Source organism: Myxine glutinosa, chromosome 3 (assembly GCF_964187855.1).
Source record: "Myxine glutinosa chromosome 3, kmMyxGlut1.1, whole genome shotgun sequence".
NCBI classification, from domain to species: Eukaryota; Metazoa; Chordata; class Myxini; order Myxiniformes; family Myxinidae; genus Myxine; species Myxine glutinosa.
Window position 1 is genome coordinate 191,077,130 of NC_136263.1, and position 24,564 is coordinate 191,101,693.

At 48.4% G+C, this 24,564-nt stretch overlaps 1 protein-coding gene across 1 annotated transcript in view; it reads right to left on the reverse strand.

Annotated features, from left to right (window-relative positions):
* Positions 1 to 1,694: 1,694 nt before the first annotated feature.
* LOC137422939 (1-phosphatidylinositol phosphodiesterase) overlaps positions 1,695 to 24,564 on the reverse strand; it is a 61,726-nt gene continuing 38,856 nt past the window's right edge. Inside the window, exons 2-4 of the mRNA XM_068109615.2 lie at positions 23,220 to 23,340; positions 22,198 to 22,248; positions 1,695 to 8,725 (exon numbers count right to left, since the gene is read on the reverse strand). Coding sequence (XP_067965716.1) covers positions 7,872 to 8,725; positions 22,198 to 22,248; positions 23,220 to 23,319 — 1,005 coding nt within the window. The 5' untranslated portion in view covers positions 23,320 to 23,340 and the 3' untranslated portion in view covers positions 1,695 to 7,871. The remainder of the gene's footprint in view (positions 8,726 to 22,197; positions 22,249 to 23,219; positions 23,341 to 24,564) is intronic.

Below are 24,564 nucleotides of genomic sequence, written 5' to 3' on the forward strand. Positions count from 1 at the left end.
AACCTTCATCACCCGTGTTTGGAGGGGAGGGCGCAACTTGCCGCAACAGCCTGATAGTGGGTAACAGTAGTAACGATGATAGGGTTCGGGCATATCTGAGTGAGTTAGAGTTGGAAAGTTGTTTTAGTACAAATGTGTATTGGACTCCCCAAGGAGAATATTTTATTGCTAACTCTGACATCATAGGTCACATGGTGCGGCAGTCATATTGGATTAAAAGAAAAAAAATTGGACATCCTTTAATTCTGAAAACCGCTCAACGAAAAAAATTTAAACTTGCCATATGTCATCAACTCCCCATGTGGTTTTAGGGTGAAAATGATGACATCATCATGAAGTGGTATTCCAGCCATAATTGGTTGAATTGAAATCTTTATCTGAAACTTAATATATCTGATCTATGGCCTGATGTGAGGGAAGAACTAAATTTATGACGTACATTACCCATGCCGAGAAACTATGTGACATAATCAGCTGCGTGGATGATACGGGTATATGGTCCATAATAGTGGCCTCTTCAGTTAACGATGGTGTTTTTGTTCAAAATGAACGTGCGAGTTGAAACTGTGTGCTCCACGAGTACCGGTCTAGTTTGAATAAATAATTTGAGACTTGTGCTCACTTTGCTTTTTGAAACACCAACAGCAGAGTTGAAGGCCAATATAGAGGCAGACTTGGACAAACAATGGGTGTGGGGAGGAATGGGGCAAGGAAGAGGACACATGGGATGGACAAGATGGATAGAAAAGGAAACTCCACTGAGGGAAAACTGGAAATTTGGAAGGAGGAGGGATTTGGGTGGTGTTAACAAGGGTAGAAAAGATCATGGTTTTGAAATGGGGGATGATCTGAGATGGTGGTGAACAGCTGTCTTGAAGACTTGGAGGAAAGAATGAGATTGAAGAATGAGTGGAGGCGAGCAGTGATCTTGGATTTAGGTAGTTTCAACAGAAGGGGGTTTGTGGTACACCATGTGAAATGGGAAACCTGCAGAAGCCTGGGGTGGGTGGGGGAACAAAGCACAGAAAGACCAGATGGTGCAAGACCAAAAAGGAGGTGGTAGAAGGCAGAGAGACCACCAACCTGTCTGCAATGGCAAAGTGATAGGCCACAGAGTCAGCATCATCGTGGGATATTCCAATGATCTTGAAGATCTTGGTTTTCACGGCGTCAAGCTGAGCAAGATGGGAGGCAGGAGATCCAGCCCAGAGAGGAGAGCAGTACTCCATCAAGCTGCGGGTGAAAGCCTTGTAGGTGGGTAGGACTTGGAGTTCAGGTGTGCCAAGGAAGGACTTTGTACGATGAGGATGCCCAGTCGGCAGCTGGCTATGGAGGCCAATTTTGAAATGTGATTTGCCGAAGAAAGATCATGGCTGATAGTGAGACCCCGGAGTTTGAATGACTGAACTTCCTCAAGAGGATTGTTAAGAAAGTAGATGTGAGGTTTTGCCAGACGGTCCTTTCGGAGAGTTAGTGAGAGAGTGAGATTTGTTAGGATTGAAAGACATATTCCAAGTGACCGTCCTTGTATTTTTGTCAGGTTTCCAATCATGATTTTAAGGATTCTTATGCTACAACAGTGTATACATTAATGGTTGCCACCATTGCTCGGGAAAAGGAAGTCCTTAGCAACCAAGTTTCACTTTTCTTTGTTTATAGCCATTACTATGTAATGCTCAATTTTCACATTTGGGAACATTTCATGAATGTTTATTAAACATGTTGAGCACATTTGTAAGTACAGTACTTCCCAGATGGAGACTGCGGATTTCAAAAATTAGACAAGAAAATAGACAACCTACTTTCTTGTGCCATCCTCATCCCATACCCAAAGCCTCCAGTCTTTAAAGACAACGTGCCACAGATTGTGGATGAAATGTCCTGAGGACTCCAAATTTTATTTGTGAGAGACGTAATTATTGGGTAGGTGAAGAGGTGGGAGTCAGCCCTTTCCACCTGTCTGACTGTTTGCATCCGCAACCTGCCTGTTGTGGCCAGGAGAAACTAAAATAAGGTTAAAAACTTCCCCGAGATGGTCAATGGAACCTGCGTTACCATGTTGCACCCCAGATTACATGCTATTCTGAATACCTTGAAGCACAGGCTCACTGCAATCCTAGCCTAATGCAGATTTTGAAAATTCCCATTATTTTAGGAGCTGATGGTAAATTTGAGGAAAAGTTGGAAAATTGTCACATCTTACGGTTTTGGGGGTACCGAATCAATTTCTGCCACATGCAAGTTTTGTATCCGTCACGGTTAACCTATTACAGGCCAAAAACAAAATGTCCGCCAAGTTATCTGAAACTACTGGCAGTGTGTTCAGTACAGTTGTTTTGAGATGATATGAGTATGGTTTCACCTTGGGATTACTATATGTTGTCGCAAACTTTCATGTTCGTGACATGTTAAGCCTTTGATTTGCATCCAAGATGTTTGCCAAAAATGTGGGACTACGGAATAATATAACCCAGATTATTGGATACCATTTTCAAAATGACAAGCTGCATGCAAGTTTATATTCTCATGTGTACATTGATTATATTGGAGGGAAACATGTGCAATTAGACAACACTCCAACCCGTGGATCAAAACTAAAGAAAGTTTCAAACTATGAAATTTTGAGTCTGCTGTTAAATTACCATTTGATCACCTGACTTCTTACATTATTGTTCTGTACTGCTTGATATTGTTATTGCCTTTAACAGGCAACCTTTATTTATTGTTAAAGGTTGTGCAAAATAAACTTTAAACAATAACATGTTTAAACTGCATGCAACTGCTCACTACACTATCAAGTCAACCATACACTGCTTTATTTTTGTAATACAGGTGTCAATGTCCATGGAGGAGCTAAAACACAAAATGGACCAGGACGCAACAGAATGAATAGAAGAGTGGAAAGAGGTGCGTGGGCACACACACCAACAGCAGGGTTGAGGGACGAAATAGAGAGAGAGAGAGATTATAAAATTCTGCTTTTCACAACCATCAAAACTCAAGTGGGTCATATTGTGGCGGCTCGCTGGCGCAATGACATAATTCCACGCACCAGTGGGTGTCGGCCACGCCCCAGGTGAGGCGTGGCCTCCGGATATACACACGGGCTCACAGCCCCGAGCACGGCAGTGCTGACGAGTGAGCAACGAATAAAGAGTTCGAGTTAACCCAAAGCGTTGTGGCCTACCTTTGTTTAACGTGTGTGCCCAGCACCACACTGGTGACCTCCAACTGGTTCAGCCGTTGCTGTTCCCCGAACGCGCCATGGCCATCAACGCTGTCGCGATCAAGCTCCCGGAGTTCTGGGAGGCCCAGGCCGACACCTGGTTTCTACAGGCCGAGGCCCAATTCCAGCTCCGGGGCGTCACGGCGGACGACACGAGGTACTTTTACGTGGTCGCTGCCCTTGGATCCGGCACGGCCGCCCGAGTCGTGTCCTTCCTCCGGCACCCGCCGGACGAGAGCAAGTACGCGGCGCTCAAGCGGCTTCTCCTCGACACGTTTGGCCTCACAGAGGCCGACCACGTTGACCGTCTTTTGGACCTTCCCGTCCTCGGCGACACACGACTGTCCGCCCGCATGGATTACATGCTGTCCCTGCTCGGCGACGGCCACGCAGATTTCCTTTTCCGTGCTCTCTTCCTCCACCAGCTACCCGTACAGGTGCGGCTCGTGCTGGCCGGTTCGACCATTACGGAACCGCGCGCCCTGGCAAGGGAGGCGGACAAGTTTTTCACAGCCCACGACGCACGGCCGGCATATAGCACGGCCGTCATGGATCCCGGCGCCGCGCACGGCGCAGGTTTGGCGGATCCGCGTTTGCGTTCGGATCCTCCCGAACACGGCGCAGATTTGGCGGATCCGCGTTTGCGTTCGGATCCTCCCGAACACGGCGCAGGTTGGGCGGATCCGCGCGTGGCCGCCGCCACGCCCCGCCCACCACCGTCGTCATGACCGGCGCGACAACCACCACCGGGCCAGACCTGGTGCCACTTTCATACCAGGTTCGGCCACAAGGCCAGATCCTGCCGCCCGCCTTGTACTTTTGGCAGGTCGGGAAACGGCCAGGCTGGCGCTTGCTTCCTGCCATGAGCGTCGGCCATACTGGCAGCCTTCTGTTCATAACAGACACCTCCTCGGGTCATCGCTTCCTGTGCGACACGGGAGCGCAGGTGAGCGTCCTCCCTGCCTCCGCGTCCGACAAGCAAGCTGAGGGCCGGGGCCCCGCTTTGCTTGCCGCCAACGGCACGCCCATCCGCACGTTCGGGAAGCGTTGTCTCTCGCTGCGGTTCGGGGGGCAGCGCTTTCAGTGGTCGTTCGTTACCGCTAGTGTCCCCATGGGCCTACTCGGGGCGGACTTCCTCTGTGCGCATGGGCTGCTGGTGGACGTGAGGCACAGACGCCTTGTCCAAGCCGAAACCTTCAGCTCGCTTGCTTGCGCGCTGAGCAGTTCGTTGAGCAGCTCCCTGGGCGGCTCACCGAGCGGCTCGCCAAGCGGCTTGCTGAGCGGTTCGGTCCCGGCGAGGTTGGTCTGCACGCTTCCGGCAGCGGACGAGTTCACCCGCCTCCTCGCCAGTTTCCCGGCCCTCACGTGGCCCACCTCCTCGGCGGTGGCCGTCAAGGACGGGGTGGAGCATCACATCCCCACGGTCGGGCCACCGGTCTACGCCCGGGTGCGCCGCCTCGACCCGGCGAAGCTCGCCGTGGCGCAGGAGATGTTCGCCACGCTGGAGCGACTGGGCATCGTCCGGCGCTCCAACAGCGCATGGGCATCGCCGCTGCACATTGTGCCCAAGCCCGGCGGCGGGTGGCGGCCGTGCGGAGACTACCGCCGCCTCAACGATGCTACCACCCCCGACCGCTACCCAGTCCCTCACATCCAGGACTTTTCCGCCCGGTTGGCGAAAATGTCCCTCTTCTCCAAGGTGGACCTCATCCGCGGATACCACCAGGTCCCCGTCAGGCCGGAGGACATACCGAAGACGGCCGTCATCACACCATTCGGCCTCTTCGAGTTTCTGCGGATGCCCTTCGGGTTGAAGAATGCGGCCCAGGCATTCCAGCGGCTTATGGACAGCGTCTTGCGCGACTTGGACTTCGTGTACGTCTACCTGGACGACATCCTCATCGCAAGCGCGTCCTGTGAGAAGCACCTCCGCCCTCTCCGCACGCTCTTCGAACGCCTGGGCCGGCATGGCCTGATCATCAACCCCGCCAAGTGCCGGTTCGGCGTCACCAAAATCGACTTTTTGGGGCACCGCGTCACCAGGCACGGGGCCATCCCCTTACCGGCCAAGGTGGAGGCAGTCAGGGGTTTTCCGTGCCCCCGCAGGATCAAGGGGCTCCAGGAGTTTCTGGGCATGGTTAACTTTTATCACCGTTTCCTGCCCCGCATCGCCCAGCTCCTGCGCCCCCTGCATGAGGCCCTCCGGGGGAAGCCGGGCAAAGGCGACGTGGCCTGGACCGAGCCGATGGACGCGGCGTTCGCGGGCGCGAAGCTCGCCTTGGCTAACGCCACCATGCTCGCGCACCAGGCGCCCGATGCACCGATCGCCCTCACCACCGACGCGTTGGATTACACGGTGGGCGCGTTGCGACAAATGGGTGCAGGGAGCTTGGCAGCCGCTGGCGTTTTTTAGCCGGCAGCTCCGCCCGCACGGACGACGGTACAGTACCTTCGACCGTGATCTGCTCGGGCTCCACCTGGCGGTCCGGCACTTCCGCCATCTGCTCAAGGGCCGCCCGTTTGCGGCCTTCGTCGACCACAAGCCCCTGGTCTTCGCGATGGCCAAGGTCGCCGAGCCGTGGTCGGCCCGGCAGCAGCGTCACCTCTCGGCCGTGTCCGAGTACACGACGGACATCCAGCACGCCGCGGGGAAGGACAACCCAGTGGCGGATTGCCTTTCCTGGTCCGTCGCCCACGTGGTCCACCTCGGGATCGACTATGCCCGGATGGCGGCGGACCAGTCCGCCGACCCCGCCGTCCAGGCTTTTCGGACCACCATCACGGGCCTCCGCGTCACCGAGGTACCGTTCGACGGCGCGGGCGCGGCCCTCTTGTGCGACGTCTCCCTCGGCAGGCCTCGCCCCATCGTGCCCGCTGGCTGGCAGCGCCGGGTTTTTGACGCCATCCACGGCCTGTCCCACCCGGGCACGAAGGCCTCCCAAAAGCTGGTCGCCGACAAGTTCGTCTGGCATGGCCTCCGGAAGGCCGTCCGCGATTGGGCCAGGACGTGCCTCGCGTGCCAGCGCGCGAAGGTTCACCGCCACACCCGGGCCCCGTTGGCCCCGTTTACGGTGCCCGAACGTAGGTTCGACCACGTTCACGTGGACTTGGTGGGACCTCTGCCCCCCTTGCGGGGTTTCACCCACGTCCTCACCATGGTGGACCGCACCACCCGGTGGCCGGAGGCCGTGCCTCTGGCAGCAACGACGGCGGCGGACGTCGCGCAGGCGTTCATTGCCACTTGGGTTGCCCGGTTCGGTGCCCCCTCGGACATCTCGTCCGACCGCGGCCCCCAGTTCACCTCGGAGCTCTGGGGGGCGGTAGCGCAGGGGCTCGGCGTCCAGCTGCACCGCACCACGGCCTACCACCCCCAGGCCAACGGCCTGTGCGAGCGCTTCCATCGCGCCATGAAGGCCGCGCTCCGGGCCAGCCTCCGCGATGGCGGCTGGGTCGACAGGCTCCCCTGGGTCCTGCTGGGCCTCAGGACGGCGCCCAAGGACGACCTGCGCGCATCCGTGGCGGAGTTGGTCTTCGGACAACCGCTGCGGGTGCCGGGCGAGTTCCTCCCCGACTCCACGGCACCATGGTCCGCGGCGCAGCCGCGCTCCGCCCTGCAGGAGACCGCCCGGAGGTTCGCCCCGGTGCCGACGGCGCACCACGGTTGCTCGCCAACGCACGTCGCCCCGGAGCTTCGCACGGCGGAGTACGTGTTTGTCCGCCACGACGCCCACCAGACACCGCTGCGGCCCCCGTATGACGGGCCCTTCTGTGTGCTGGAGACCGGGGCGAAGCATTTCACCCTGGACATCGGCGGTACTCCTGACCGCGTCTCCGTGGACCGCCTCAAGCCGGCCCACCTCGACTTGGACCACCCCCCCGCCAGCGGCTCTGCCCCCGCGTCGGGGCCGCCCCCGGCACCGCCCAACCCCACTGTCACGCCACCCCACTGCCCTGCACCCATCCCAGATGCCGCCAGAGACATCCCAGATGGCATCCCGGCATCCCAGACGCCGCCAGCCGCCAGAGGGCGCTACGGCCGGGTCATCTGGTTGCCCCGCAAACTGACCCTTCAGGTGCGTGGGAATTCTGGGGGGGCGCGTGTGGCGGACACGATGGCTCGCTGGCGCAATGACATAATTCCGTGCACCAGTGGGTGTCGGCCACGCCCCAGGTGAGGCGTGGCCTCCGGATATACACGCGGGCTCGCAGCCCCGAGCACGGTAGTGCTGACGAGTGAGCAACGAATAAAGAGCTCGAGTTAACCCAAAGCGTTGTGGCCTACCTTTGTTTAACGTGTGTACCCAGCACCACAATATCAACTAACGTGAGCTATCAATCTGGGTTAAATTTCCTTACTCATCTGGTTCTTCGTTACATGTGCACAGAGCCTGTGGGATTTGCGATAATAAGCTTAGAACCATCAAGACTACCTCGAGCCTTCAATGTGACTGAAATAAATACGGTATCCCTTTCGAGAGAAGCAAAATCTGAACTCAATTTATGATTATGCAGCAAAAGTTTCAGCAAGGAAGAAAAACAATCACACAAGTCATGTAATTAACCTTTGCAACAATCCGAATCATCATCTAAATGAAGTAATAAACATTTTGCATTGATGCGACAATTGTGAATGGCTATAACAAAATCAGTTCAAATCTATGATCATTTTGATGATCCAGGCAGCAGGAAAATCCATGATGATAGTTCCCAGGCGTTGCTTTTGGCTGCTTCTGTGGTTCAGAAAGTTAAAAAGGTTCAAGTTCATGTGTTCTGCCACTTGTTTTGGATAGGCCAGAACCCCTACTCCCGATGTGAAGGTCAAGTACATAATTTCCTTGTCGCCAACGATGGCATCTTCGAAGTGCTGTTCGACACCATCCCATTTACGGGGGATATCAAAAATCGTCGGGATCTTGTAGTCATCAGATATAGACATATTGTCTTCGCCATATCTGATCCCAAGCAGTTCACCATCGAATTCCTGAAGGATGACGAGTTTCCCTCGAGCCTCTCCGACGCTGGGAATGTAGTGATTCTTCCACACTCGGTTCCAGTCGCCAAACTCTTTCAGGTATCGAACTACAGTTTGGTACATTGTTTCCGTGTTTCCTTCTGATTTGTACTCCTCTTTCAATCTCATGAGCAGCACCTCCTTTGGGTGATCCTCCAAGAAGGCCATCGTCACGTTGACGACGTCACGGAAGCTTGCATGTTGGTAACAAACCCCATGGTGTATTGGAAGCTCGTTGTAGTAATGGCGTGCCCGGATGTCCAAAAAGCGCACCCCGGCCTCCAGATGTAACCGAAGAGTCCAAGACTGGCACTGGACAACAATTCCACCGTACAGGGACATCGTGTCGTGCGTTCCGGGAAGGGAGATCTCAGCAATGGACTTTTCATCCGAAATGTTCCCCATCCAGTTGGGAGTTGTAAATTCCGGCTTGTTTGTGTTGTCAAAGTAATGGTTCTGAGTCTTGTAAACGCTTGTGATCACGTGTTCTGAAAAGCAAACATGATTCATAGTGTCTTGATAATGAAAGAAAGTCCATCACAGAAGGTCTATCACAGAAAGACTCACAAGCAACAATGTGTTTGATTTTTCTATCACACTTCTGTCTTCCACACTCACCGCCCCCTTGCTCCCGAGTTGTACAATAAGCGTATTACCGGTGAGTTGTATACAGACAAATAGCAAAACAAGACAGAGCGTCGAACGATGCAGTCTCGCTGGGATATTTGTCTAGGGGCGACCCCTTTCACACATCAGACTTTTGTTGTACGCAGATGCAGATGCAGATACAGAGCAGATCTGTTTGGTTGTAGAAACATATGTACGATACTCTTAGACAATCCATCCCGTTCAAGCAACATCCTCACAATAGTGGTGAGTGCAATCTTCCAGCAGATTTGAAGTAGGCTATAGCATCCCGATTTTAAAATGCTAATACTAACATCTATTTGATATGTAACCGTTCTAAGTCACGGGTTACTGGGGTTAGGCATATATTGCAACGACCACCCGGTATCAGTTGGCCTTCTCGGCCATCTTGTGTTATTGCCGGAAGTCGCAAGGACCTTTCGCTACACCAAATCGCAAGGAATAAACCAAGCGGTTTACTCTCCCCAAAGTCGGATCAGCAATTTTATGTTATTTTATTCAACCTATCAAACAAATGGATGCACCCGGTTCACCAGTCATAGTTATTCCAGTTATTCCAAGAATAAGCCCATTTATTATCTATTGCCTAGAAAACAGAGAGTCGGTCTCATACAGTGTTCACTATTGCTCTTTTTTATTCAATGATGTCTCGCCTGCACTGAACGGTACTTCTCCCCTCACCCTCACACCCGCTGAACTCCAAAATCCTTTCTTCCTCCTCACAGTGACAGTGCCAAGTGTGATCCCCCATTTAACCCTTGAGCCTGATATTTCCTCTCTCCCCAATGAAGCAAACAGACAAAGCGGATGAGCAAATTGACGGTGCAAACTTCGCTCCTTCCTTTAGACCTAGGGTATCCACTGTCTTGCGGGCCAAAATGAAGGCAAAATCCCATGTTCTATGTCTACATTTCCAAGATGGCTGGAACGAAAGACCTACTGAAGATGCTTTGTGAGATTGTAAGAATACACTTTGTGGCCATTCATTTGATTTGAGGTTTCCTTCTTATGCAAATAAAGGGTTGGGCCCATAGTCATTCTTAATGACTTGTAACATGTGATGGGAAGAAGCTAATAAGTAGATTTGCATCATGGGTAGCCCAAACTAGGTAGAGTTAAGCTACAGTTAAAATATATTGCTCAGATGGGAGAGCTAAAATGAGAAATATGCTGATTGAAGCGTGAAAGGTGAGGTGTTTGTGAGGATGGAGAGTTGACCAAGGGAGAGGTAAGAAAAGGGAATAAATGGGGCATGAAGGTAGGTGGGGAGGGTCAATAATTATTTTACTTGCATGCATCCTGCATATCTTTGCTGTGGTCTTGGGGGAGGGAGAGTTTGAAAAATCTCTATGTAAATGTGCATTGTGTAACGCCACCTCCAGGTGGGAGAGAGTATTACAAGTCCCAACCCTTTACAGTGCTGCATTCCTTTCTCCACCTTTTCCAGTGCAGTGAGGTGTTTTAAATATCAGATCTCGTGAGATCTTGGTTAAGTAATTGTTCACAATTGTATTTTTGTCGAAACTGTATTTATCTTTTGGTGTATGTACCTATAGTGTGTCCTTCGGAAGATTCTCAGTGTTAATCTTTCAGAAATTAATCGTTTCTGTTTGCCCCGCGTGTGCGGCCTTGTAGCCTGAGGCTTGCCCCGTCGAAGTTTGTTCACTTAAGTTCCTTCCTTCGCTGTTTTTGCTTGGTTCTTAGATTTTTCCCTTCTCCCCCGTACTTCCCCGAACATCTACTCTTTGTCTAACGTTTTAAACCCCCCCCCCCCAAAAAAAAACCCAAAAAACAAAGAACAACAACAAAAAAAAAACATTTATTTCCCTATCTCCACGTGTGGTGTGTGCTGTTGTCTAATCGTGTGCTTCTGTCCACGTGCGCAATGTCGCCCCGCCCTCATTATCTCCTTGCCTTCCACCTTTTGCCCTGTTCACGTGACTCGTGGTTGTCCCTCTAGGCCCTCTCCCCATTGGTATTTTTGTGAATGTAAGATTGTTCGTCACGGTTCTGTTTAAATATGTTTAAACTTTCCCCTGCAGTGTTTTATTCAGTGGTATATTACAACACGCTGTTTTTCTTCTTATTTAAAAGGCTTTTTTCAATTTCCTCTTCAATTCATTCCACTTCAAAAAAATATTCAATCTCTTACAATTCTTCCTCACTACATGAAGTCCGGCAGCCCGGGGGGGTGAACCTTGCACTGGAGTACCTACAAAATGTTTTTTCAGATTATGCATCTATGGACCCTCCATATCAAGATTCCGAGTGATGCCAAGCTGGCATCATTGAGCATTTTGAGAAAATGGCCCGTTTCCATGGCAACCATTACTAAAATATAAAAATACAAAAACCCAAATATCTCAGGATGTAGATGAGCGATTTTCACAATTTTGGTGTCGAAACATATATTTGAGAGGATGGTCTATAGATTGGGGTCATGACCTTAATGTTTCAAGGTCAAGGTCATTGCGAAAATCCAAGGTCAAACTAAAAAATTGATTTGTTTTCTAGTAAATTGCCGTGAAATAGCGATTATTGGCTCCGAAGATTAAAACAGACCTTCGGCAAATCCTGACAAATTCAAGGGTTGTTTCATTTAGCTGCGAAATCACATTTCACATTGTAAGCCATTTTATAAATGCCAACTTTCTCATTATTGCCTAGCCTATAGACCGTCTATGTTCCTATGGCAAGGCCTACTTTCATGTAACATTTCTATTTCATCTCATTATTTACTAACGTTGGCCTTAGCCTAGGCCTAGGCCTAGAGACCTTCTACCTCGATAGGCCTAGAGCCGTGTTTCAGGAAGAAGAAGTCAAGAACACACATTCGACAGAATTCAGTCATTATGTTGACTGGTGTGTCAAACTGTGTGGGTTTGGTAAATTACGGCTTGTGATTTGTGACAACATGTAACGACAACCACTCCGATTTATTTCAGAGGCAAATCAGACGGGAGGGAAAAGAAAAACCCCAAGTTTTCTGGGACTTAGTCGTTCGTGTGGGAGAGCGCCGCCCCCCATCCCCGCGATCGTAACACATATATTGTTAATGCCATAAATTATGATATTGGCATATGTCTAATGCTCTGTCTCTCTTTTCTTTTCAGATGTGAATCATGGAGGAATGTGTCTTTTCCAAGGTGAATTCTTGCGGAAATCCGAGGAAGCCATTGTCTGATGCGACACCCCGGAGAATTGCTTCTATCGTCAATGCTAGTAGGATCAGGGATGATGGACTATATTGTCACCTGGAAGGAGAACTGGCTACAGATACGAACTTCAGCGTGAAGTTCCATAGAGACTGTGTCTTTTTCTGTCTTTTACGCCTGGCAGAAGTGTGCTGAAGAAGTCAAGCAGTGTGTCGCTTACATATTATTGGGCTATGTCCGCATTCATCCTGCACTGATAGCTATCCTTGTTTAAGGGAAGTGATTTCAGTTCTTGTTGTACATGCTTTGCAAGCCTACCGATAAAAAGTTCAATATCACCCTCATCCTCACTAGCTACCACTTTGAAGACTTCTTGAGCTCCACTACGAAACGCTAGAATACTTGCACAGCCTGCTGCTCTGAGAACAAGAAGCTCGTCGCCGAAATGGTTTGACAAGTCAGAGATCTGCGTCCTTCTGGAAAGAACTTTCCCCCCAAAATGTTTGTATAGTTTGTAAGTATCGATGGAATTTCTGATTTGCATTTTGTCCTCATTTATGGCTTTTACAACCTTAGAGAATGCTTCGTCATTGCTGTCGGATTCCTGGGCTTCACTTCTCCTTGAAGCGGCAAATTGGGTGGCCCTTGGAGCCATAAATGTTGTTCTGCAATCAAAATGGTAATGTCCATCGGCTGCATGCAAGTCACTAACAGCTCCCTCGACTCGCAAACGGACCTCACCAGCTAACCTATCTCCGCGTGAATCACAGGTATCTAAGATAATGTCTTTGAACGTTTTTTGTGCACCGCGTTCTGCTGTTCGACACAGCACAACAGGTCTCCAGCGAGAGGGATTTTTATTGTCCTTTTCAAGTTCACAAACTTTACCACAAAATATACAATGGCGGAGAAAGTCAAACGGAAGGAGTTCAGATCGCCTCAGCCTTTTTGCGTCATGACTGGATGAGTGTGCAGAAACAGCCCTCTTAGGCAATCTCTCGAGGTGATGTTTTGATGTATATGTTGATACACAGTCTCTATGGAACTTCACGCTGAAGTTCGGATCTGTAGCCAGTTCTCCTTCCAGGTGACAATATAGTCCATCATCCCTGATCCTACTAGCATTGACGATAGAAGCAATTCTCCGGGGTGTCGCATCAGACAATGGCTTCCTCGGATTTCCGCAAGAATTCACCTTGGAAAAGACACATTCCTCCATGATTCACATCTGAAAAGAAAAGAGAGACAGAGTGTTAGACATATGCCAATATCATAATTTATGGCAGTAACAATATATGTGTTACGATCGCGGGGGTGGGGGGCGGCGCTCTCCCACACGATCGACTAAGTCCCAGAAAACTTGGAGTTTTTTTTTTCCCTCCCGTCTGATGTTGCCTCTGAAATAAATCGGAGTGGTTGTCCTTGAATGTTGTCACAAATCACAAGCCGTAATTTACCAAACCCACACAGTTTGACACACCAGTCAACATAATGACTGACTTCTGTCGAATGTGTGTTCTTGACTTCTTCTTCCTGAAACACGGCTCTAGGCCTATCGAGGTAGAAGGTCTCTAGGCCTAGGCCTAGGCTAAGGCCAACGTTAGTAAATAATGAGATGAAATAGAAATGCTCCATGAAAGTAGGCCTCGCCATAGGAACATAGACGGTCTATAGGCTAGACAATAATGAGAAGTTTGGCATTTATAAAATGGCTTACAATGTGAAATGTGATTTCGCAGCTAAATGAAACAACCCTTGAATTTGTCAGGATTCGCCGGTCTGTTTTAATCTTCGGAGCCAATAATCGCTATTTCACGGCGATTTACTAGAAAATAAATCAATTTTTTAGTTTGACCTTGGATTTTCGCAATGATCTTGACATTGAAACATCAAGGTCATGACCACAATCGATAGACCATCCTCTCAAATATATGTTTAGACACCAAAATTGTGAAAATCGCTCATCTACATCCTGAGATATTTGAGTTTTTGTATTTTTCTATTTTAGTAATGGTTGCCATGGAAACGGGCCATTTTCTCAAAATGCTCAATGATGCCAGCTTGGCATCACTCGGAATCTTGATATGGAGGGTCCATAGATGCATAATCTGAAAAAACATTTTGTAGGTACTCCAGTGCAAGTTTGGGCCAAAATCCCAGTTTGGCTGCTGGACTAATGCTCTAAATTCACATTCATTCCACCCCTCCTCCATCGTTCTTAAACGGATCGCTAACTTGAAAATCACGAAAAATCCAATTTGTTATAAATGTTCATCTTTCATTAATCATCCACTTTCTAAACTCCCCCTTGCCCCTCCCCTCCAAATCTCCCCCCTTGCCCCTCCCCCTCCTAAACACCCCCCCTTGCCCCTCCCCTCCTAAACTCCCCCCTCACCTTCAAAACTCCCCCCCAACCCTTCCCCTCCAAATCTCCTCCCCCATACCATCCCTCTCCAATTCTCCCCCCTCCCCCTCCTCCTCAAAGCTGCCTCCTCCCCACTTTGTCTCCCTTCTATCTCATACCTCCACCTCCCCCAACCTTCTACTTTCCTCTGCCCCCCCCCCCCCTCTCAAACAACCCCTCACTGTGCCTCATCCCATCACCATCAAACCTTTCGTCCTCCTCATCCTTCCCTTTCTTGTAACTCTTCTGTAATCTCTGACACACTATCAACTGCTCTCCCTACCTCCCCCTCTCATCCTTCATCTGACCCTACCCCTTCCCTCCCCTGTCCTGCACCCAATGCCCCCCCTCTCTCCTAATTAACGGTATGGACCTCAAACATCCGGGGCCTTCGTTCAAACCTGATTGATCTCTCCATTCAGGTTGCGTCTGACAATCCAGACTTGATCTGCTTAACAGAAACTTTATTCCTTCAAGATGTCTCTGATTCCTTAATATCTCTTCCTGGTTACTCTCTCCTCCGGTATGATAGACCTGAGCCTCGTCCTGGTGGTGGGGTGGCTATCTTTATCAATAACTCTCTTCCTCACTCTCCTTGCCCTGCCCTCTCTCCACACCACCCCCAGGAGTACCTCTGGCTACGGCTTCCTCTCCGCTCCCACCTTTTGTTCATATATGTTCTGTACCGTCCTCCAAACAGTGATGACTCCATTTACATTTCGTTGTCTGACAACATGGACCAACTTCGATCAACTCATCCAAACTCTCTCTTCCTCATATGTGCCGACTTCAACTGTCATCATGCCAGCTGGCTGGGTGTGGGTTCCTCTCTTACCAGCCATGGTACCTCAGCAAAGGACTTCTGCGACTCATTGAGACTGACACAATCTGTCAATTTCCAGACCCGAATCTCAGTCAATGGAGTATCTTCTCTTCCAGACTTGTATTGGTTATGACAAATTTCCATGCAAATGTCTGCTGCTCTTCTTCTGCTCCAATCGGTTCTTCTGATCATATGCTTGTTAAAGTGGACATCTCTCTGGCCATTCTCAGAGAGCCTCCTCAGCGCCGACGAGTCTGGCATTTCACTCAGGCTGACTGCCACAGTCTGCAAGCAGCCATCAATCATCTGGACTGGTCTCCCATCTCTACTGCCTCTGACATCAACTCATCCTGGGAATTCTTCCAAAGCAAACTGCTCTCTCTCATGCACAGATTTATCCCATCTCGTCTTCAGTTGTCTTACCCTTCCTCCCGTCCATGGCACACTGAATCTTGTGGTGAGGCAGTGGCCCTGAAACAACTTGCCTTTGCCTCTTGGAAGGCAAATCCAACTGAAGGCAATCTCAGTTCCTTCCACCAAGCTCGGAACAAGTGTGTGTATACCCTCAGGAGTGCCAGGAAGCACTATCTCTCCACACTCAAGAATTGAACTCTCAAACCTGTCTCCGTCCTCCAAATCCTGGTGGTGTCTGGTCAAATCCGTTTCTGGTGTTTATTCCCCCTCCATCCCCTCCTTTACCTCAAATGGCTACACACCGCACGTGACAAAGCCGAATGCCTCAACACTGTGTTTGCCTCAAAAAAAATCTTGTGTCCCAAACCCATCTCTCTCTGTTCCCACCTCACCCAGTCAAACCCAACTGCTCCTGGATTCTGTGTCCTTCTCTCCTGACAAGGTGGAGAAGTTTTTGTGAAACCTCGACTCTGATTCTGCAACTGGACCAGACGGCATCAGCCCACTGGCATCATCCTGAAATCCTGCTCTCCCGCTCTATCTCACCCCTCTCTCTGTTCTCTTCACCCTCTCTTTTGCTCAAGGTCATCTGCCAGCATCTTGGAAATCAGCCAACATCACCGCTTTACACAAAAAAGGTGCAAAAACAGATCGTTGCAACTACAGACCAATCAGCCTGCTCCTAATTATCAGCTAAGTCATGGAATCCATCATTGCTTTGGATATCAAATCCTTCCTCTTCTCCAATGGCTTGATCTCTGATCATCAATATGGATTCAGACCATGTCATTCTACCCTGGACATGTTGCTTCTGCTGTCTCAACAATGGATGGAGGAGGTCCTCAATGCCAAGCAGGAAATCAGAGCTGTCTCCCTTGAAATATCACGTGCCTTCGATACGGTCTGGCACCCAGCTCTGCCCACCAAACTCTCCTCCTATGGTATCCATGGAAATCTCCACGCATGGCTTGCGGACTTCCTCTCTGGTCGTAGTCAACGTGTGGCCCTGAATGGATTTCTCTCATCTGCCCTTCCTGTTAAGGCTGGAGTTCCCCAAGGTAGTGTTCTGGGCCCTGTGCTATTTCTGGTCTTCATCAATGATCTCTCCGACTCTCTGGAAAATCCTCTCTATCTCTTTGCTGATGACTCCACTCTCTGCCGCTCCATTCCTCATCCCTCAGATCGGCAGTCTGCAGCCTCCTCACTCTCTGCAGACCTGGACAAAATCACAGACTGGTCAAACAAGTGGAACATGTCTTTCAATCCTGACAAATCTCACACTCTTACTATGTCTCTCCGAAAAGACCGACTGGAAAACCCTCCCATCTACTTTCTCAACAATCCTCTCCAAGAAGTTCTGTCGCTCAAGCTTTTGGGTTTCACTATCTGCCATGATCTTTCTTGGGAAAACCACATTTCGAAGCTGGCCTCCAAAGCCAGTCACAGACTGGGCATCCTCCGTCGTGTGAAGTCCTTCCTTGGCACACCTGAGCTCCTCACCACATACAAGGCTTTCATCCGCAGCTCAATGGTATACTGTACCCCCAGCTGGGCCGGTGCTCCTGCCTCACACCTAGCTCGGCTTCACGCTGTTGAAACCAAAGCTTTCAGAATCATTGGAATCTCCTGCGATGAAGCTAACTCCGAGGGCCTTTCACTCACTCACCGCAGGCAGGTTGGTGGTCTTTCTGTCTTCTACCGACTCCTCTCTGGCCTTGCTCCCCCAGCTCTCTCTGCGCTCTGTCCCCCAAATATTCCTACAGGTCGCACAAGATCTGCCAGCAACCCACTTATGGTTAAACTGCCAAAATCTAGGCTCTCTGCTCACCTTCACTCTTTCATTCCCTTTTCTCCCGCCTCTGGAACAAACTCCCTCACTCCCTTCAATCCCACTCCCCCCCTCCAGGTCTTTAAAACAGCTGTTCACCACCATCTTTTATCTTCCCCCATCCAAAACCTTGATCTTTTCTACCCCCGCTAATTCACCCCAGATACACTTTTTTGAAATTCCAACTTCTTTCCTGGAAGTCCTTGCAGTGTCCTTATGTTTTATACCTCTCCCACCTCCCCCCAAGCCCTCTCCCCCTCCACATTTCTCTCGATGTCCCTGCTCTCAAATGTTGTGTTTGTGTCCTTCCTCCTCTCTCCCCATCTTGTCTACCGCTCCCCTTATTTTGTGTTTTACGTGTCGGTTTGACTTTTTGTGTGATTAATGTTAGCTCTTTCACGAGCCTCGATCTTGTATGCAACAACAAAAAAAATAATTATAAGCAGTCGGCATGTTTTTGCTTCATGCACGTAACCTGGGTTAATGTTTTTTTTATTTTTGGAAGTGATTCAGGCAGCTAGCTGTCAGTTGCCTATACACTGCCCAAATAAATGTGTGTTCGAACTTGTTGCAACAAATAAAGGTGTGTTAGAACTTGTTGCATGCTGAGAACAAGATCACCCATAGGGCAGGTACACTGTTCGAAATAAATAATAGCTCTGATACAAAAACAATTTGAAAGCAACCCAAAATATTTTACAAAAATGAGATTTCTGTATTTTATTGTGATGTTTAGCATTGATGGATTGGACTGTTGATGATGTACAATAATTATTGTTATGAACTTTAGAATTGAATACATGTGTGATTATTTTATGGCCTTGGAGACATTGGCAGCCATACGAGTGGCCCTTGTGTTGTTTCTGCAAGGCTTCGGATGTCATGTCGGGCTGTGTATCCTTCGATGCTGATGTCCTCTGTCTAATCTGGCACGCTTTACGAGAAGACACCAAATAGACGTTTCTTCGTGTCTACTTCTGCGAATGCTTTGTCTTCTACTTCACAATCGCCTCTGTCATATAATACGTGCAACGGCCCAAACTGCTCACTGCACCATCAAGTCAACCATACACTGCTTTTTTTTTGGTCATACAGGCGTCAAGGTTCGTGGAGGAGCTAGACCACAGAATGGACCAGGACGCAACAGAATGAAAAGTGGAAAGAGGTGGGTGGGCACACACACCAACAGCAGGGTTGAGGGACAAAATGGAGGATGGCTAGGTAATTCTGTCCCCCTCCTGTCAATCAGCTTTTCACAACGACCAAAACTCAAGTGGGTGATGTCAACTAAAGCGAGCCATTAAGGGTGTAGTACTGGTGAAAAATTGAGAAAACTACATAGGTACCTTTGAGAGGCCTTTACACAAAAACAAAGTCAAGTTAATATCTAATTTTCCGTTTTTCTTGAAAGATATAATCTTGGCTTTAACTCAGACCAGTTTCAACGCTTCTTTGTCATATTACATGCATATAATTTGCATAAATTAGACCGTCAATAAAAAACAAGGAAAAACAAAGAACACATTTCTACTTCTATCTTCTATGTCACCTGTCATTCTTTTCACACAAAACTTGGTACATGTATTATACATGTGTTACTCTACTACCTGATGAGAGGATTTTGTGAAATTATGTCAAATGTTCACTAAGTAGCTAATTATGCCAATTACCAGATAAAACTTGGTTGTCCTTCAATAAATCCACAATGGCTACTCCTATAAACAAAAGCCTTCATCATTTTAAAGGAAGTGATATTCTGAATATCCTGTCCCAATTTCAGCCCAAAAGAATGATGCAAATTAAAGTTATAACAAATTTCATGCAAAGTATTATATTTCTTGTAAATTGCGTGTAAAGATAACAATAATTAGGGGTACTTCTATGACCTCTAATAGCATGGTTCTTGTTTATAAGACTATAAGGAAACTGTTCAGCTAAAAAAAAATAAAAAAAATAAAAAATCACCTGTTCACCAGTACTACACCCTTAATCAGGTTAAATTTCATCACTCATCTGATTCTTAGGTTGGGTGTTGGTGTTGGGCTAGCGTTGTTGGGCTAGCGGGCTAGTTGGGCTAGCTGTTGGGCTAGCGGCTAGGGTGCCGGCTTAGGATCCTAGGATCCTGGGTTCGAATCCCGGTCGATCGCTGAATTAATGCCAGGGGGGTTGACTCAGCCTGTCATCCTTCCGAGGTCGGCAAATTGAGTACCAGTTCACTGGTAATTCCCTGTTTGTCGTTAAAGGCGACAAAAAGGGTTGGCATCAGGAAGGGCATCCGGCCGTAAAACATTGCTTCAAAAAGGGGACCGAAAAACAACAACAACCACGGCTCCCGAAAAAGGCCAACCCCCGCTTTGCGGGGGAAAATGGCCTCTAAAGGTGGTTTTTTTACTCATCTGATTCTTCATTGATTCAGAGGATTGCTGGAATGCCTCCTGTTTAAGTGGAAAGTACATGAGAATGGTTGGGCCCATAGTCTGACTTGTAACATGTGATGATGATGAGAATAAGATAATAATCTGATTTGCATCATGGGTAAAACAAACTAGGTGGAATTAATCCACAGTTAAAAATTAGGAGTTAATAAAATTTGAAAACAATTAATTAATGATTTATCAGAATTCACCGACAGCATTTGAATTGCTGAGATACCATTGCTTAAACTTTCACACATGGAATCCAGACATGCATTCAAGTACAGTATGCAAAGAGGAAGGAAGTAAGTGGGTGGTGTTAGAAAAACAACTGAGATGAGGAAGAGAAAGAATTTGGGAGAAAATAGAAGTACATGGATGCGAGGGAAATGAGCTGCATGTGCCATACATGAGTTGGAGAAAGGAATTTTTAAATCCGGTCATTTCATGTTTGGAGGTTTTTTTGTGGAGCGGTTAGGTGGGTGAGTGGGTAAAGCGTTGTTGCATTAATCTGACTGATGTGGGTTCAAGTCCAGCCATGACGGAGTGACTGGATTGGACTGGACGTGACGTCATGCCTAACCTGTCCAGGATTGGTTCTTAGCCACAGACACATTCACTCGTCATGTGTGTGACGCTCTATGAAGAGTATGGACTTATACCACTTTCACCACCACCAAAATATTACAGTGCATTCAGAAATTCTTCCTCTTCTGGAAGTCTGGCGGACTTCCTCTCTAGTCGTAATCAACGTGTGGCCCTGAATGGGTTTCTCTCATCTCCTCTTCCTGTTCAGGCTGGAGTTCCCCAAGGCAGTGCTCTGGGCCCTGTGCTTTTTCTGGTCTTCATCAATGAACTCTCTGACTCTCTTGAAAATCCTCTCTATCTCTTTGCTGATGACTCTACTCTCTGTTGCTCCATTCTTCATCCCTCAGATCGGCAGTCTACAGCCTCCCCACTCTCTGCAGGCCTGGACAAAATCACAGACTGGGCAAACAAGTGGAACATGTCTTTCAATCCTGACAAATCTCACACTCTTACGATGTCTCTCCGAAAAGACCGACGGGACAACCCTCCCATCCACTTTCTGAATAATCCTCTCCAAGAAGTTCTGTCACTCAAGCTTTTGGGTCTCACTATCTGCCATGATCTTTCCTGGGAAAACCACATTTCAAATCTGGCCTCCAAAGCCAGTCGCCGACTGGGCATCCTCCGTCGTGCAAAGTCCTTCCTTGGCACACCTGAGCTCCTCACCACATACAAGGCTTTCATCCGCAGCTCAATGGAATACTGCTCTCCCCTCTGGGCTGGTGCTCCTGCCTCAAACCTAGCTCGTCTTCACGCTGTTGAAACCAAAGCATTCAGAATCATTGGAATCTCCTGCGATGAAGCTAACTCCAAGGGCCTCTCACTCACTCACCGCAGGCAGGTTGGTGGTCTTTCCGCCTTCTACCGACTCCTCTCTGGCCTTGCCCCCCCAGCTCTCTATGGGCTCTGTCTCCCAAATATTCCTACAGGTCGCACAAGATCTGCCTGAAACCCTCTTATGGTTAAACTGCCAAAATCAAGACTCTCTGCTCACCTTCACTCCTTCATTCCTCTTTTCTCCTGCCTCTGGAACAAACTCCCTCACTCTCTTCAATCCCACTCCACCCTCCAGGTCTTTAAAACAGCTGTTCACCACCATCTCTTATCTTCCCCCACCTAAAACCTTGATCTTTTCTATCCCCGCTAATTTCACCCCAATTCCCCTTTTTCGAAATACCAACTTCTGTCCTGGAAGTCCTTGGTGTCCTTGTGTTTTATACTTCTCCCACGCCCCCCCCTCCCCCCGCCTCCTCCCCCCAAGCCCTCTCCCTCCCACACATCTCCCTGCTCTTAAATGTTGTGTGCTCTCAAATGTTTGTGTGCTTCCCCTTCTCTTGTCTTCCGCTCCCTCTTTTTATATATTTTGTTTGTCTGGTTGATTTGTTTCTGAAGTAAATGTCAGCTCTTTCACGAGCCTCGATTCTGTATACAACAAAAAAAAAAAAAAAAAAAAGTATTCAGACCCCTTCACTTTTTTCACATTTTGTTATGTTGCAGCCTTATGCTGAAATCGTTTAAATTCATTTTTTCCCTCATCAATCTACACTCAATACCCCATAATGACAAAGAGAAAACAGGATTTTAGAAAGTTTTGCAAATCTTTAAAAAGAAAAAACTGAAATATCACATTGACATAAGTATTCATACCCTTTGCTATGACACTTGAAATTTAGCTTAGGTGCCTACCGTTTCTCTTGATCATCTTTGAGATGTTTGTACACCTTGATTGGAGTCCACCTGTGGTAAATTCAATTGATTGGACATGATTTGGAAAGGCACACACCTGTCTATATAAGGTATCACAGGTGACAATGCGTATCAGAGCAAAAACCAAGCCATGAGGTCGAAGGAACTGCCTGCAGAGCTCAGAGACAGAATTGTGTCGAGGAACAGATCTGGGGAAGCCTACAAAAAAATTTCTGCTGCATTGAAGGTTCCCAAGAGCACAGTGGCCTCCATAATTCTTAAATGGAAGAAGTTTGGAACAACCAGGACTCTTCCTAGAGCTGGCCGCCCGGCCAAACTGAGCAATCGGGGGAGAAGGGCCTTGGTAAGAGAGTTGACCAAGAACCCGATGGTCACTCTGGCTGAGCTCCAGAGATCCTGTGTGGAGATGGGAGAAACTTCCAGAAGGACAACCATCACTGCAACACTCCACCGATCTGTGCTTTATGACAGAGTGGCCAGACGGAAGCCAAAGTTCAATCTTGGTTTCATCAGACCACAGAATCTTGTTTCTCACAGACTGAGAGTCCTTTAGGTGCTTTTTTGCAAACTCCAAGCGGGCCTTCATGTGTCTTTCACTGAGGAGAGGCTTCTGTCTGGCCACTCTGCCATAAAGCCCAGATTGGTGGAGTGTTGCAGTGATGGTTGTCCTTCTGGAAGTTTCTCCCATCTCCACACAGGATCTCTGGAGCTCAGCCAGAGTGACCATCAGGTTCATCAGGTTCATCAGGTTCAGGATGAGGGAAAACTTGAATTTGAACGATTTCAGCATAAGGCTGCAACATAACAAAATGTGAAAATAGTGAAGGGGTCTGAATACTTTCTGAATGCACTGTATGTGGATGTCCCCATGAGAATTCAAAATGAACAAAAGTTTGAGAAAGGGAACGCAGCTTTATATAAGGAGTGGATCAGGGAAAAGTAACTCCTGATTTAAGCTTCACACATGTTGGTTATGGAAAAGTGAAAGAAGGATACATTACCCGGGTTATGCACTGCCGGTACACCAAGCGAAGATCCAGTAGTTATTGCAAGAACTACAATTGTAACCATCATGAATTTTCTCTTGCAGGACTGCTCCATGCTCTTAAATCCAAGGATGACCTGGAAATATCCAAGGAATTTCACTAATTAGTGACTTTGGTTTATTTTCACCATTTTTCTTTTGACATAGGCAAATCACCATTAGAGTTACACAGGCTGTCGATTCAAACTCGATTGTCCAATGTATTGGTGTTATGGTCTGACTATAATTCCACATTAATCACAATAAAATCCTGAATTATTTTTTTTAATACAAAGTTGAGGCTCGTGTAAGAGCTAACACATGAAACACAAAAACATAAATGGACACATAAAACATATAATAAAGGGAGCGGGAGACAAGAAGGGGAGAGGGGTGGAGAGAGGGAAGCACACAAGCACAACAGAAGAGAACAGGGACATTAGGAGGGGAGATCTGTGCAAGAGAGAGGGCTGCCCGGTGGGGTACATGGGATAAACAAGACGAAGCTCTGATTTTTTTTTTTACATTTCCCTCTGCGTTGCTTTTTTTATTTCTTTTTATTTCCTTCTTCTTCTTCTTCTTCTTCTTCTTTGGGCAGCCAGTATGATGCCAGTATGATGAATTATTATGATTATTTTTTTTGTTTTGTATTCAAGACATTTAAACAAAGGGTAAGAGGTTCGGCGTGAGTAGGGGGTGGAAAGAAAAAAAAGGTACTACTGCGAAAGATTGAACGTAAATAAATAAAAGAATGTCGAGGAGACTTGGCAGGCTTCACCAGGCCCATAACACGCCCGAACAATCCGACTAATCATACTAAAATACTACTACGGTTTTGAGATGTGTAAAGTGAGCGTAATAAAAGTTAAAGGTTTGCCCCCCATAGATAGTCACACGTGCAACATGTTGCCTCATTTGTAGTATAGTTATGTCTTAGTATATGTGAGAATAGTGTAGGAGCTGTGCTCCCACGTCAATCGGAAGAATGGACGCGACAAAAAGCGGGAATTCGTCCGAGTTTCTTTATTGTCACAAAACAACTCGGGTACTCTGAAAAGCCCGTTTATCGGGCAGCAATATATATACACACATTATCCCGGAGCGTTTGCCCGGGAAAGGCGAGAGGGGGCGTGGCCGGGCGTCCTGGCCGCGGCCTGGCAAGTCGAGGGCGGGCATGTCCGGGCATGCCCGGGCGTCCCGGACGCGGCCTGGCAAGTCGAGAGCGGGCGTCCCGGCCGAGGCCTGGCAAGTTGAGCGCGGGCCTGCCCGGGCATCCTGGACGAGCCCGGCATGGTGATCGCTCCGCATCCTTGGGAGGTGCA